At 40.8% G+C, this 12,861-nt stretch overlaps 1 protein-coding gene across 3 annotated transcripts; it reads left to right on the forward strand.

Annotated features, from left to right (window-relative positions):
- Positions 1-398: 398 nt before the first annotated feature.
- On the forward strand, positions 399-12,861 carry RB195_016543 (uncharacterized protein; the record flags this gene model as incomplete). 3 transcript variants are annotated; one of them, XM_064183122.1, is made up of 28 exons in its annotated part: positions 423-437; positions 1,089-1,159; positions 1,456-1,548; positions 1,608-1,714; positions 2,021-2,125; positions 2,181-2,305; positions 2,530-2,653; positions 3,004-3,091; positions 3,187-3,268; positions 3,570-3,758; positions 3,816-3,971; positions 4,037-4,095; positions 4,412-4,462; positions 5,060-5,130; positions 6,455-6,609; positions 7,057-7,188; positions 7,287-7,424; positions 8,024-8,093; positions 8,183-8,287; positions 8,593-8,765; positions 8,821-8,971; positions 9,345-9,394; positions 9,442-9,532; positions 9,589-9,683; positions 12,182-12,263; positions 12,611-12,662; positions 12,716-12,750; positions 12,806-12,861. In XM_064183122.1, the coding sequence occupies 28 exons, from the start codon at positions 423-425 to the stop codon at positions 12,859-12,861; spliced, it is 2,721 nt and encodes a 906-aa protein (XP_064039003.1). The 3 variants fall into 3 exon arrangements, with proteins under 3 accessions (XP_064039002.1, XP_064039003.1, XP_013292704.2); XM_064183121.1 differs by lacking the exons at positions 5,060-5,130; positions 6,455-6,609; positions 7,057-7,188; ... (10 more) ...; positions 12,716-12,750; positions 12,806-12,861 and having other exon boundaries at positions 399-437; positions 4,412-4,547; XM_013437250.2 differs by lacking the exons at positions 423-437; positions 1,089-1,159; positions 1,456-1,548; ... (9 more) ...; positions 4,412-4,462; positions 12,806-12,861 and having other exon boundaries at positions 5,076-5,130; positions 12,611-12,738.

The raw sequence follows: 12,861 nt of genomic DNA on the forward strand, positions 1-12,861 counted from the left end.
TAACCCACTAGTATTTTGATCATCTTCATGTTGTGCTGCGTAGACAGTTATACTGCGATTGCTTACTTTATGATAACTTTTTATGTGATTTTTCACTTATGCCAAATTAATGGGGTGGTTGTGATAAGTACATATGTTGGTTTTCTCATTCTTAGATGTGCCTTCCGAACGTTGAGATTAACTCTGCTCAGTTATGCATAATTCGGTTTTGTATTTTGGTGATGGGAATGTATCTGTACAGATCGATGTGTAAATATAAACATACTTAATTGTATCTTGGATGTAAATTGTTTGCTTTTGTACCAGCCATACTGTTCAAAATACTTGTAAATTCGTAGATCCCTAAGTTTATCTGCGATGTCATTTTCCCCCTAATTACTTCTTCAGTTGGAGTAAATATGTCCGCATGGAATGCGGGAGTCATGGTGACTTCGCAGGTACGTTTTTTGTTCTTTTCGATGTTGTTCGGACAAAGTCGAACTTGGTAAAAAAAAAGACTAGAACCACTACTTGTGTGGTAACCAAAGTTCCAACTCATTAGATTGATTGCCGTTTTGCAACTGTCTCAACGACCATATTCTCCTTTACTGAATACCACCAGACAGACTGAAAAACTTAGCTTGGCATATTAATTCCCTGAAATGCCTATGCATCAAAAGTTGTCCTTGTTGGAAGCTCTTCAATAGCCTTTCAATTTATGAAAAGCAACCACCCTTCTCTCGCAGGGAATCGTTGAAAAGTTGAGTCATTAGGCGAAATCCTCTTTGATACTAAGAAAAACCTCGGTGTTCCTAAGTGTTTCCAGTTTCTTTTCATATGCCGTTTTCGTCTTAGTTGACTGACCCTTTTAATTGCTTTCGAAACAATTTCGTAATTGCGTAGGTTAGTAAAATTTGAGTTTTGCTTTTTCAGAGGCAGCATTTGAAGTTTTTTTTTTTCAGAATTGTTAATGTCGCTGTACAGTAGCTGTGAAATGTTTGTAGAGTTCATTTTGGCGTCATTTCTTGCGATGACTTCTTCATCGTGAACGAGATTGTATTTTCTATGAATCATAATTCTGTACTGCTGTTCCATTTTAATTACTTTAGGTGTTGTTTTTTGTATGCGGGTGGTTGTTCTTTATGAAACAGCTCTTCAAGAATTATGAAGTCCATAACAGGTATCTTCTACTTGTTTTCTTTAAAATTGGCATCAATATTAGATGCTTGTAGCTAATTTGTAATAAGTGATTACCTATTTTGAAACAAAACAGACATTTTATGATACTTTTCATTTTTTGGTACATTTTTGAGTTGAGTCTCACATGAATGCTGTTGTCCGGCATACAGAGGTTAGAAATAGAAAAGTCATTTCCGTCTAAATTATATTATACGTATTATTTTCTGCTACGAAGTTATTATGACGTTTACACACGATTTTGGCGATTTTCTCGAGTATGACATATGTGCGTTTTAGAGTAGTTCAGTTGGTGTTCTCTATAACATTTGCCTTATCCTGTACTATGTTTGAGCTTATCATTTTCGAAATTATGGACGTTATGGATTCTGGGTAGGTTCTCATTTTTATCACCAGTGAATGCTCACAAATGAAAGAGGATTTCTTTCCAGATCACGTTTTGTAACATGGAGATTGTGCTTAACGGCTATGCTAATAGCTCTCATTGTAGCGCTGCCACTTTATGTCGCGTATACTCTTCTAAAGAGTATATCTTTTAGTGAGTTGAGAAAGAGAATTTTTTTATGAACATTAGAACTGAGTTCTATTGAGTTCCAATTTTTTCTTGGTTTTTCATTAATATATCCCTCCAAAAAAGTGATTTCTTGCTGATCATATTTTCTATCACATCATTTTTTTTAGAGTAGTTCATCATTTTTTGTAACGGAAATCTCTAGACGTCCCTACTTTGTTCACATTTTTACGAATTTCTGTCTCGTACCTAGCTATGTGTATTTATTTTGTAGCCTAAATGAATTAGCCAGCTTCAGTGGAAATTACCAGTTCATGATTTGTGCTTTATCAGTCAAACCACGATTCCTCACACCTCTGACGACTTTTCTATGGTTTGTGTTCATATATTTCTTTTGGAAACTCGGAGATCCCTTCCCTATTCTCAGTGCAAAACATGGTCAGTTGCCTGGGTTTTTTTTTCTAGTCAAGAATCATCTAATTTTATTTTAAAGGTATTTTCACTATTGAGCAAGCGATTTCGCGTATTGGAGTTATCGGAGTAACCGTAATGGCAGTATTATCTGGATTTGGTGCGGTGAACGCACCATATGTGTACATGACAGTTTTTATGAGAAAAGTAAGCACACTTCGTGGAATTAAGACGTATCTGGAGCCAGTATCGAAGATGTCCAACCGGGTGGGCGGCGTACAGTTGCGGAGGTTCATTCTGGTAGACGCTCCAGTCGATGCCGGAGTTTCACTGTTTTGATATGCTCTTCGAAATCCTAGTTCCCTGTGCGCGTCGCTTTAGCTTGGTTGAACATGTTCGCCCCAAATTGGTACGCAAGTTAGTCTTTGCAGGTGGACCAACATGCAATCACTCAAATGGAACGGAAGTTAATGCAGACTATGGAAATGATTGCAATAAAGAAACGTCGTGTGGCACAATATGAAAGAGAATTGGCGTTAAGCGCATTTTCACGAGGTTACTATGAATCTAGTACAAGTGTATGATACCGTGTACGTGAAAGCATTTGTGTAGACAACGTATGAGCGCAGGGCATTACGTCTTCGTTTTGCCTTCTGCCCGGTTAGCCCGATTTTTTCCACTACTTCTGGGTTTATCCACTTTCTTTACACTTTCTCTCTAGTATAATTGATTTGTAAAATCACACCAACTTTTGCTGTCAGAGCTCATCAAAAATCATCTGTAAAGTATTAATTACCACGGTTCCGTAACCAGTTCTTATCGATTCAATCTCTTAAATTAGAAGTGAACCGATATGATAATCAAAACTAGTTCGTAATGTTATAACGGGATGTTTTTCGTTGCAGGTAAGGACGAAAACACTGGTCTTTTGCACAGAATTTGGGGCACTGTTGCCAGTGCAACGAGCGGAGGGACCCTAAGTGATCAGATAAGGTTGGTCTGCATACTACATAATGAAGCCTCACATCAATTATGTACTGTTGAGTTGTTTTCCTCAAGAATTTTTCGGTTAGTGGACTATTTTCCAGACAACTAAATGCAGAGATCGTTCCACTGAACGAGCTGAGCCGTTACCTCTTCCTCGAAGTAGTGGAGCTGCGCAATATGAAGGTAATTGTCGAGACTACCTGACTTCATCAGCCTAGCGGCATCACGTCTGCAGATTTTTTTTGAATTCTTTTAAAAAATAATTTAGCTTTTTTTGTAATATGAGTGTTAACATCTTAACTCTTATTTACGTAAGTAGCTAGGTCAAGTCGAGAAAAACGTGATTTTTTATAACGTGGTTTATGACCTCTCTGTAGTTCGCCTACGTTGTGTGCTCTTTAAGAGAATTCCGCTATCCATTTACGACTTAACAATCAAACTAGTAGTTTTTTCTTTCTTCCTTTGGATCTTACAATCCTTTAAGGAACGTATAGAGTATAGCAAAACCTGGATGGGAAAGTACTTCAATGTGCTCGGACATTTTTTCTCAGTGTACTGTATTTGGAAGATATTCATCTGCACTGTTAATATTGTCTTTGACCGAGTTGGCAAGGTAGATCCTGTAACTAAGGGTATTGAAATTGGTGTGAATTGGATGGGAATTGATCTCGATGTGAGTTTCTTTCCTGTTCTCCGTAAAACTTGTAACATTTCTAGGGATCTGTTACAGGTGCGGTTCTGGTCCCAGCATATTTCTTTCTTCCTTGTCGGTGTCATTGCCGTCACTTCAATAAGAGGATTGCTAATAACTTTGACGAAGTTCTTCTTGGCTATCTCCAGTTCCAAATCATCCAATATTATTGTTCTGTTGCTAGCACAAATCATGGTCAACTACTGGTTTATTCTGACTTTTCTTCTCTTTCGAATTTTCAGGTGAATTCGTTATTTTAGGGCATGTATTTTGTCTCCAGTGTACTACTTATGCGGATGAATGTTCCACATCAGTACAGGTACTTTTTGTTCAGTTTCTTAGGGATAAGTGACGGAAGCAGGATTCTTCAGGGGAACAAGAAAGTAGGGATATATTAATTAAAGTGAGTGACAATAAAAAAAAGGAAATAGGATTAATAGGTGGCAAAGGCATTCAAAAGAAAATAGAAAGAGAGTTAGGACCAAATCGTTGGCAAATCTTTAGCTTAATTATATTTTTGTGAGCATTTTTTCTTCACCTGTTCTGGGAAATGGTTATGCACTTTTAAGTTCCCTAATATCAGGGTGTTATTGTTCCATGGTAGTTATGTTGCGTACATGTTTTTCTTTGTTAAGGAAAATTATCACGGAGGTGTTAGGCGACCTGCAATTCAATTTCTATCACCGGTGGTTCGATGTGATCTTTCTGATCTCAGCATTATCAAGCATTATGTTTCTGTACTTAGCTCACAAACAGGTTCCTGTTCACTGAGTGTTTTGTTTTTTCCTTGTTGATGAGTTTTGTTCTTGTTGTACTCTATGGTCGTTTGTCTGTGATATAAAGTATCTGTTTTTTTTACTACGTTCAGTGGCGTGCTAAGAAGAACAGAAAAGGAAAAAGAGTATAGAAGAAAAAGTATGACGTTTGATAAATTACAGAAAATCACTGAAGATCGTCCGCCAGTTCTACTTCTTCAGGTAGAGACATCACCAAACATTCTGAGTTCTTCGGGTCACTAAAACTAAAATCGAAGTTGCGCTGTAAGACTAAGGTTCATCCACATGTGGTGTTCTAGTCATAGAAGCAGATACGTTGTTGTGCACTGCCGTCTGCAAACGCGTATAGAACACTAATTTGTGCAGAGGTTTGTAAAGGGAAGATCAGAAGTACGTAAAATCGATCGCAGCAGCGCATGATAACGGATGGCGATTTGTCCTAACGTGATTCCACGTACATGAAGATGCGTTGGAAGTCTTTTAAGATCATTTCACGATAGTTTCTAGCTCATTGGACAGTCGTATGAACACCCTTCAGATACCACCGCTTCATCACTATGATACTCATCCAAAACTAGGTAAGGATGCGAGTACATTTGATTCGTTGAGAAGAATAGAGCAAGCAAAGTTCTTCCGTAACATCAATGCCTAATGGATGGGTGGAGTGTTCTTGCACTCATTGACTACACTCATCCATTGGGGACTCATATAATAAACTAAACGACAAACAGGAACAAGACGTATGTCAAAAAAAGTGTAGAACAAGTTCCATTGATTTGTTTTTGCAAAATCAAAGAAACTAGGAAAAAATTCAAAAAGTTAACTGAAATGCGGAAGCAAGCTGTAGGAAAGGCGTGCCATGTATTCGACTATTCCTGTGGAGTAATTGAGAGCGGAGGTAGGAAGGAAATACATTTATTCTTCTTGACATTTGATTTTACCAACGGCTAAGAATAAAAATAAAATAAAAAGTAATAAAAAAAAACAGGAATAAGTCTAATCGAGGATGAATTTGAAAAATCGGTTGAGCGCGCTTCTGGTAAAGCTTGACATTCACTTCTCTGCTCTGGGCCAATCGGAAGCGCATCGTACTCAACCGGCTGAACGCAGTCGGGGCCGATTATTAGTGCCAAATGTTTTGCACCTCTATGGACTAGCGTAAAACCCCCAAATTGCTAACAGAAAACAAAATTAATATTAAATTACGACAACTCTTTCCCTCTTTTCGTCAGCTGTGTAAGGATGGTTGGTGAAATAGTTGGCTGTCTTTGAAAACAAATAATATAGTAGGATCGAAACGACATGAAGCACGATACGCAACCAGTTACGCAAGCACGCTTGACGACACCATTTCTCGCTGTAATTCGCGATGGTCTCGACTCGATTTCAACCGACCGTTATTCCCACCGCGCTGCTTCGAGCGCGGCCGCTTTCGCAACTGCACGCTACCTCATGTTTTGACCCTACTATAGAATAATCAGGCACCCACACTTTCCTGACTGTGCGGAGAACCACAATACCTAGGATTTTCAATTCGTGTGGAGTTTTCTGCTTTCTTTTAAGTCGCACCGCTCACGTACTTGACAACATGGTCGTGCTTCACAGAAGCTGCGCTTACCGTGGCGACTGCGGTGTCTCTGTAGCAACTGGCGCATTCTGGCTTTCTCTCCCTTTTTCTCCACGCCTTATGCAATGACCCAATAAAATCCACATTTGACTTTCCGCTAAAGAACGACTAGCGCCGCTTGTAAGCGCTGAATCACTGTGGATATGATAAAATCCTCACCAACTTTCCAGAGAAACGGTTCATCCCACTTCAACAGCGATAACGGCACGGATTCTTGAGATTTTTCTAACGAAGTTACGTAAAAAATAAGGTAGCGATGTGTGATATTTTTTCAGTATATCAAACAGTCCATGCCGTCAATGGTCCCCTTCTAATCCTGAAAGATGTGAAATATCCAGCGTACGGAGAGGTGGTCCGCATCACTCTGAAAGACGGTTCAAAACGTATGGGGCAGGTGCTGGAGACGATGGGTAACAAGGCCGTTGTTCAGGTACTTTGAGACAAAGAATCTCGTACAGCGAAAAAAAGAAGCGAGGTCTCATGTATCAAAACGTCCAGACAACATAAGAGGTTCTCATAACATGAGAAAAGAGATCCTTGCAATTTACCATAAGCTTTGTTTATGATTTCAAGAGCGGAGTGCTTGATTCATGTCAAACCAGGAGAAAGGTATCCACAAGAAGTGAGACTGCAGCCATAACACACAAACAGAGCCAGTCGATTAGTTGTTCTTGATCTATTTTCTGAACACCTGCGTTCCATTGTGGATCAATTGTTCCTTTTCCAATCTAGCTGCCACACTACTGCCCCATTTCTAGACATCCATTTTCTGCAGCTTCATCCGTTGATCTGCACTATCAAAATTTTGTCAACTATTGTTTGTTTCTACATCCGTTCTGTTTCAATGATGTGCAATGATGATGATCAATGATTTTAGGTCTTTGGAGGTACTGTTGGTGTCGATGTTAAAAACACAGTATGCGAATTCACCGGAGATGTGTTAAGGGCACCGGTTAGTGAGGAGATGCTCGGAAGAACATTTAACGGAACAGGAAAGCCCATAGACAAGGTTGTTTCGCATGTTTTTGTTCAAATTGTTGGGCAGCTGAAAGCGCTATTTTTGCATAGTAGTAGATCTCGTGTAAATATCTCGCTACAGCACTTTAGGGACCACACATCTGCGCCGAGGATTTCTTGGATGTGAACGGAGTGGCAGTGAATCCATATATGAGAGTGTATCCGAGAAGAATGATTGAGACAGGAATATCATCAATTGATGTGATGTCCACTATTGCTCGAGGACAGGTTACATACTTTCTTTTGTATTGAAGATGAACCGACTAAGTCTTTCCCTTGATACATTTGACGAGAACATAGCTGATACATTTTTAACCATAATGGACCGTGTGAGCAACATTTGGTTCACAAAGTAAAATATGATTTTACTGGAAGTATCAAAAATATGAACAAGTGTTTTTCTTCTAAATTATCCTCCGAAAGGGTAGAGAACGTTGTAATGAGGAAACATTCGGGTTAAAAAAAATTGCATCCATTATCTCCAGGACTTTTATTTCCAATCTATTAATGGCTGTAGTGTTCGAAAGCACACCGTTTCCGCAGAATTTTACGTGCTCTTTAAGGCTAAAGTGTTGCCCCACCTACGACTACGCTTATTCATTCACCTGTCCCAACCAAGCAGCTTAGGTTTTTCCATGTTTGTTTTTAGTCTGTAGTCCTACCTACTTTTCCGTTAGGTTTGTTACAGGTCCAGCGTTTCTACTAAGGTTGCCCGCAGTTCACAGCCGCGCGGGCAGCCTCAAGTTCGAAGAGTTGGACAAAAAACTCCCCATGCCTTTTACTTATTTTCTTCCAAATCTGGAAACATTTTACGGTTTACTTTTCAGAAGATTGCGATATTTTCTGGAGCAGGACTACCCCATAACGAAATTGCAGCCCAAATTGTTCGACAGGCTGGTATGTGATGAAAGTTTGTAAGAGACGTCTTTAATTATTTCCGATTTCTACTCCTCATGCATTATGTGATCGGTATTAATATTCTCCAGGACTGCTTGGTACGGATGCCTCGCAAGACTTCGCGATTGTTTTTGCGGCAATGGGGGTTAATATGGAGACAGCTAGACTTTTCACGCAGGACTTCGAAGAAAGAGGTAAAACTAAGCCTCAAGGTGTTGTACAGACATTACGCATATGTAAGACACATACAACGCTGGGCATTCCTGTCTAAAATTGAGGTTAAGATGGTATTGAAAGTTTGAAGTCCAATTAACAAAACGCAATGGATTCTACTGCAGGTTCTTTTGTATCTGCTGAATCCACCATACTTGGGATAGATTTGCATGAATGTCTCGATGCTCATTTGAGATGTAATTTTAATCTGGTGATTTCGTAAACCCAGGAGTGCTCATCCTTGGGAGAACAGTGTAGTGTAACTGAAATTATACACTTTTTAAAGGGAATCTGGAGAATGTGTGCATTTTTCTTAACACTGCTGCTGATCCAACGATCGAACGCGTCCTAACACCGAGGATAGCGCTGACCACCGCCGAGTTCCTTGCCTATCAATGCAATCGCCATGTAGTGGTTGTCATGACGGACATGACGGCATATGCTGAAGCGTTGAGAGAGGTGTACTGGGTCGTTTGCAATAATTCTGAAGCTTAGATCATCGTTTTACGTCTAGGTCTCAGCAGCGCGAGAAGAAGTCCCAGGACGACGTGGATTTCCTGCATATATGTACACCGACCTGTCTACAATATTCGAGAGAGCCGGTCAAATGAAAGGGAGGCGTGGTAGCATCACCCAAATACCAATTCTTACAATGCCTAATGACGGTAAGGAGAAAGTTATATTTCTTCACAACTACAATTCCACCGTTCAGCACATTAAACTGCAGCTTAGATTCAATGTCGCTATGTGGCTCTATTTGGAACAGTTTTGGCATGATAAAATGGAGATCTTCATGTTTCCTTCAAAACAGTGGACTTACTGGTCAAAAGTATCTCCTTTTCTTCCCCTCATCACACAGCTTCATACAAATGTTTCGTTGCTTTAAATTTGTTGGTGACTGTGAGGAAATATTTTCAGCTTTATAAGTATTGTATCCTCGTACAAAATATGATTCTCCAGCGAAATAGGTGTGCTAGGAAGACTGTTTCCTTGTTCATTCGATTGTTTCACCTTACACACAATATTGGTTCTTTTCAGACATCACCCACTGTGTCCCTGACCTGACTGGTTACATTACGGAAGGGCAGGTAATCACAATTACAATAAAAGACAATATTACAGCGCTTTCATTCAGATCTACCTCGATCGACAAATGTGGAATCGTCAAATCTATCCGCCTATAAATATACTACCATCACTAAGCCGATTAATGAAGACAGCCATCGGTAGAAAATGGGAAATTATTACTAGTGATTATAATTATTCAGCGTACCTTTCTCAGGAAAAGGTATAACCAGAGAGGATCATGCAGATGTGTCAAACCAAGTGTACGCATTGTACGCAGCAGCGAAAGAGGTAGCAACATTGCGAACTGTGGTGAGTACAGCGGTGACCTTTCTAGATGGCTACATTTGTCCGGACGACATCGAAGAAAGTTAGACTAGGACAGTGCAAAAGGTGGAAGGAATACGTTAAGAAGAGCGAGCACATCCGTTCAAAAAACTTGTGGTCTACCTCTTGTATTCCACGGTCTCGCGTCTGTGTAACGCTTCCGGTAGAACGATTCTTCGACTTGTCGGCTACAATGGTATCCAGTGATAGTGAAAACCGTCTTATACGTATGCGGCCATATTGCAACACAATAATTTGAACGGATCGCCTCGAACACGTCGCAGGCATACATCCAAACCCATTTTTCTTGCTTCTGTTTTTTACCGGCGCTTCTTTATTTTAATCGGGGGAGAAGAGAAAAGAAAGTCTCCAAAAACCCGAGCACATCTGTCACATTCCAGTTGCTTCACTTCGCTAAAAATAAATTGGAAACAAAAATAACAGGTGAAAACGATCTGAAGTCAGGTTCAATTGCATATGTCTCTATCTGCGCTCGAAGTGGCTAGGTGAAGCTAGCGGCTGCAGGGTGGGACCCCTGCTCATCTTTGGAGTATGACTGCAGCAAGCGAGGGCCCACCTCGATTCCAACCGCTAGCTCCACTGCACCACTACGAGCTCCAAGCATTAGTAAAGATTAAATTATTAATTATTAAAGCAAAATTAGCTGACTAATTGAATCACAGTAATCACAGTTTTTGACTAACTACTGATAAGTAGTAGTACGATACTATCTCGAAAAAAAAAGTTTTTTTTTTTTTGAGGAAATCAAGAGTCGTCAGTATCGGAGACTTCACTGTCTACTGCGGAGACGCTGATGAAAAGAAAATAAGTGGGAGCGCGATACCTGTTAGGAAAGATTAGAACAACCTGGTCGAGGAATTTGGCTCGTCTAGATACACTTTGTACGACTGTGGGATCGCAAAGGACGTAAACTATGGGTCGCGATTGCCCATATACCTACGGAAACAGCTGAAGACACCAATAAGGGCGGCTTCTATCATAAACTCAAGGTGTTGATGTCTAAAATACCCAGTTAGCATGTGGTCACTGTCAAATCGACGCGATTGCGAAGATGATACCTTAACAACAATCCGATGTACTAGGAAAATGGTATTATCCAGCGGAGTAGACGTCGGGTAACGGCAACCGTCTGATCGACTCATGCGAAGAGAAGGGCTTCATAATCACTTGCACGTTTAAGAGGAATCATCGATGCCACCAGCTTACCTAGCAAGAATAAAGCTTTTTGATACTTGAAGAGAAGCGCAAGTGGAAGGTGAGAACTCTTAAACTTCAGCTCTACTACGTTCTGACAAGGAACGGTTCCCCAGTCAAATATCTGATAATCTAGGCATGTTTGAAATGCCCCGTTCGACTCTGACCACTGTCCAGTTTGTCTCAACTTCAGGATACGTTCAGGTTCCGCAAGAGAAACCAAGGGTTCCTCTTCAACCGAAAATCGTCATGACAGGTCTGAAAGACGAAAAATACAGAACGATGTCCCTCCAACGTGTGCCAATTCATGTTTGAGTACGGAACTAGAAGACGTTTTGCGATCGGATTCCTTCACAAAATGTATCCAGTACGTTGCAATAGATACGCCCTTGGTTCCGACGCCCCGGAAGAAGTTTGCCTTTGCATCTGTGGAAACAAAATCCACGTATAATTCTGCATCCACCGCCCGCAGCACTGGCGATTTCAGCCAGGAAAAGCGTCTGAGAAGGAAGTTGCGTCGCCAACTGCAAAAAGACCCAAGCGGAAACGAATGGACGTCAAGAGCGAAGGAGTTTGAAAAGGCATGCGAGGAAAAGAACCCGCGGAGAGCCCATACCAATTTAGAGGGATCACTTCAAGACCTTACTGAACCGACAAAATCGTCAAATTCTGAACTCGAGCACATTGATAGACCGACATATACGGGTAACGAGGAACTACCAAGCGAGTCGAAGTTTTTGGTCTGCATCGAAAAGATGAAAAGTGGAAAATCTGGTGGAGACGACGGAATTCGCGTAGAAATGCTGAAATATCTTCCTCCGCATGGGATTCGTGAGATGACAAAGATCATCCGTTCAATGTGGATCGACGAAAAAATACCTCACTCGTAGAGGTACGCTATCATAACTTCCCTCCACAAGAAACTATCTGTCATGGACCCTTGCAACTATCGAGGAATCCATTTGCTGTGTGTTATGTGCAAGGTTTTGGAGCAGATTATTCTGGACATCGCGAATGAACGAAGTGCAACGAGCAGAGTGGCTTTCGTCCTGGTTAAGCATCGCTGAGGAAAAGGCTTGGGTTTGACCGAGTCATTTGTTTAGGGATGCTTAATGTTTTGTGGTGTTGGGGCAGCTTCTCATGCGCGCCAATGCCTTCCGCAAATTCGCTCAGAGACACAGCTGGCGACGGATAGCAGCACGCATGTTGCGAATTCTCGGGTGAACTGCGTCCATCTTATTTTTATCTTTTTGAACTGCATATTTGAGGTTGGAGACGAGGCGCTCACAAGTGAGGACTACATGCATTTAGAATTTTTGAAGAAGTACGAGAAAGAATTTGCAACACAAGGTTGGTTTTCTTAAAGACTACATTTGGCATATTTCCTATCTGCAGGACAGAGGTAAAATATAGGTGGGGGAGGGGAGAGGGCGCTCGGTGGCGCCCTTATTTCTCGAAGTAAACAATTGAACCAGTCGGGGCCTTAATGCCTAAGCATTAATCTTAAAGAATCCATGACACATGTAAACCAAAGTTACTAAGGCAAAAGGTAAGTTACAGAATCGAAAAGTGAGGGGCCACTTAGTGCCCCATCCCAAGTACATTTTCTCCCAGAACAGGTAGTCTACGTTGTATCTTAGTGGAATGGTTGATATAATGTGCTTGAAAAAAGCAGAGATTGAATTGCGTCATTAAAGGTCAACACGAACGACGAAGCGTTATCGAGTCGCTGGATATAGCATGGCAATTGTTACGAGTGTTCCCACGAGAACTTCTGAAAAGAATACATTCAAGTATTTTAGACAAATACTACCCAAGAAGATAGATAAGGATGACGGTATATGTGTTGCACCGGGAGCGAATCGTCCGAAATAACTCTATCTGTACTCTAGATGATTTTTCTACGCAATGCGTGGCCACGACCACATCGAAAGTTTGGTACATATAG

Source organism: Necator americanus, chromosome II (assembly GCF_031761385.1).
Source record: "Necator americanus strain Aroian chromosome II, whole genome shotgun sequence".
NCBI lineage: Eukaryota > Metazoa > Nematoda > Chromadorea > Rhabditida > Ancylostomatidae > Necator > Necator americanus.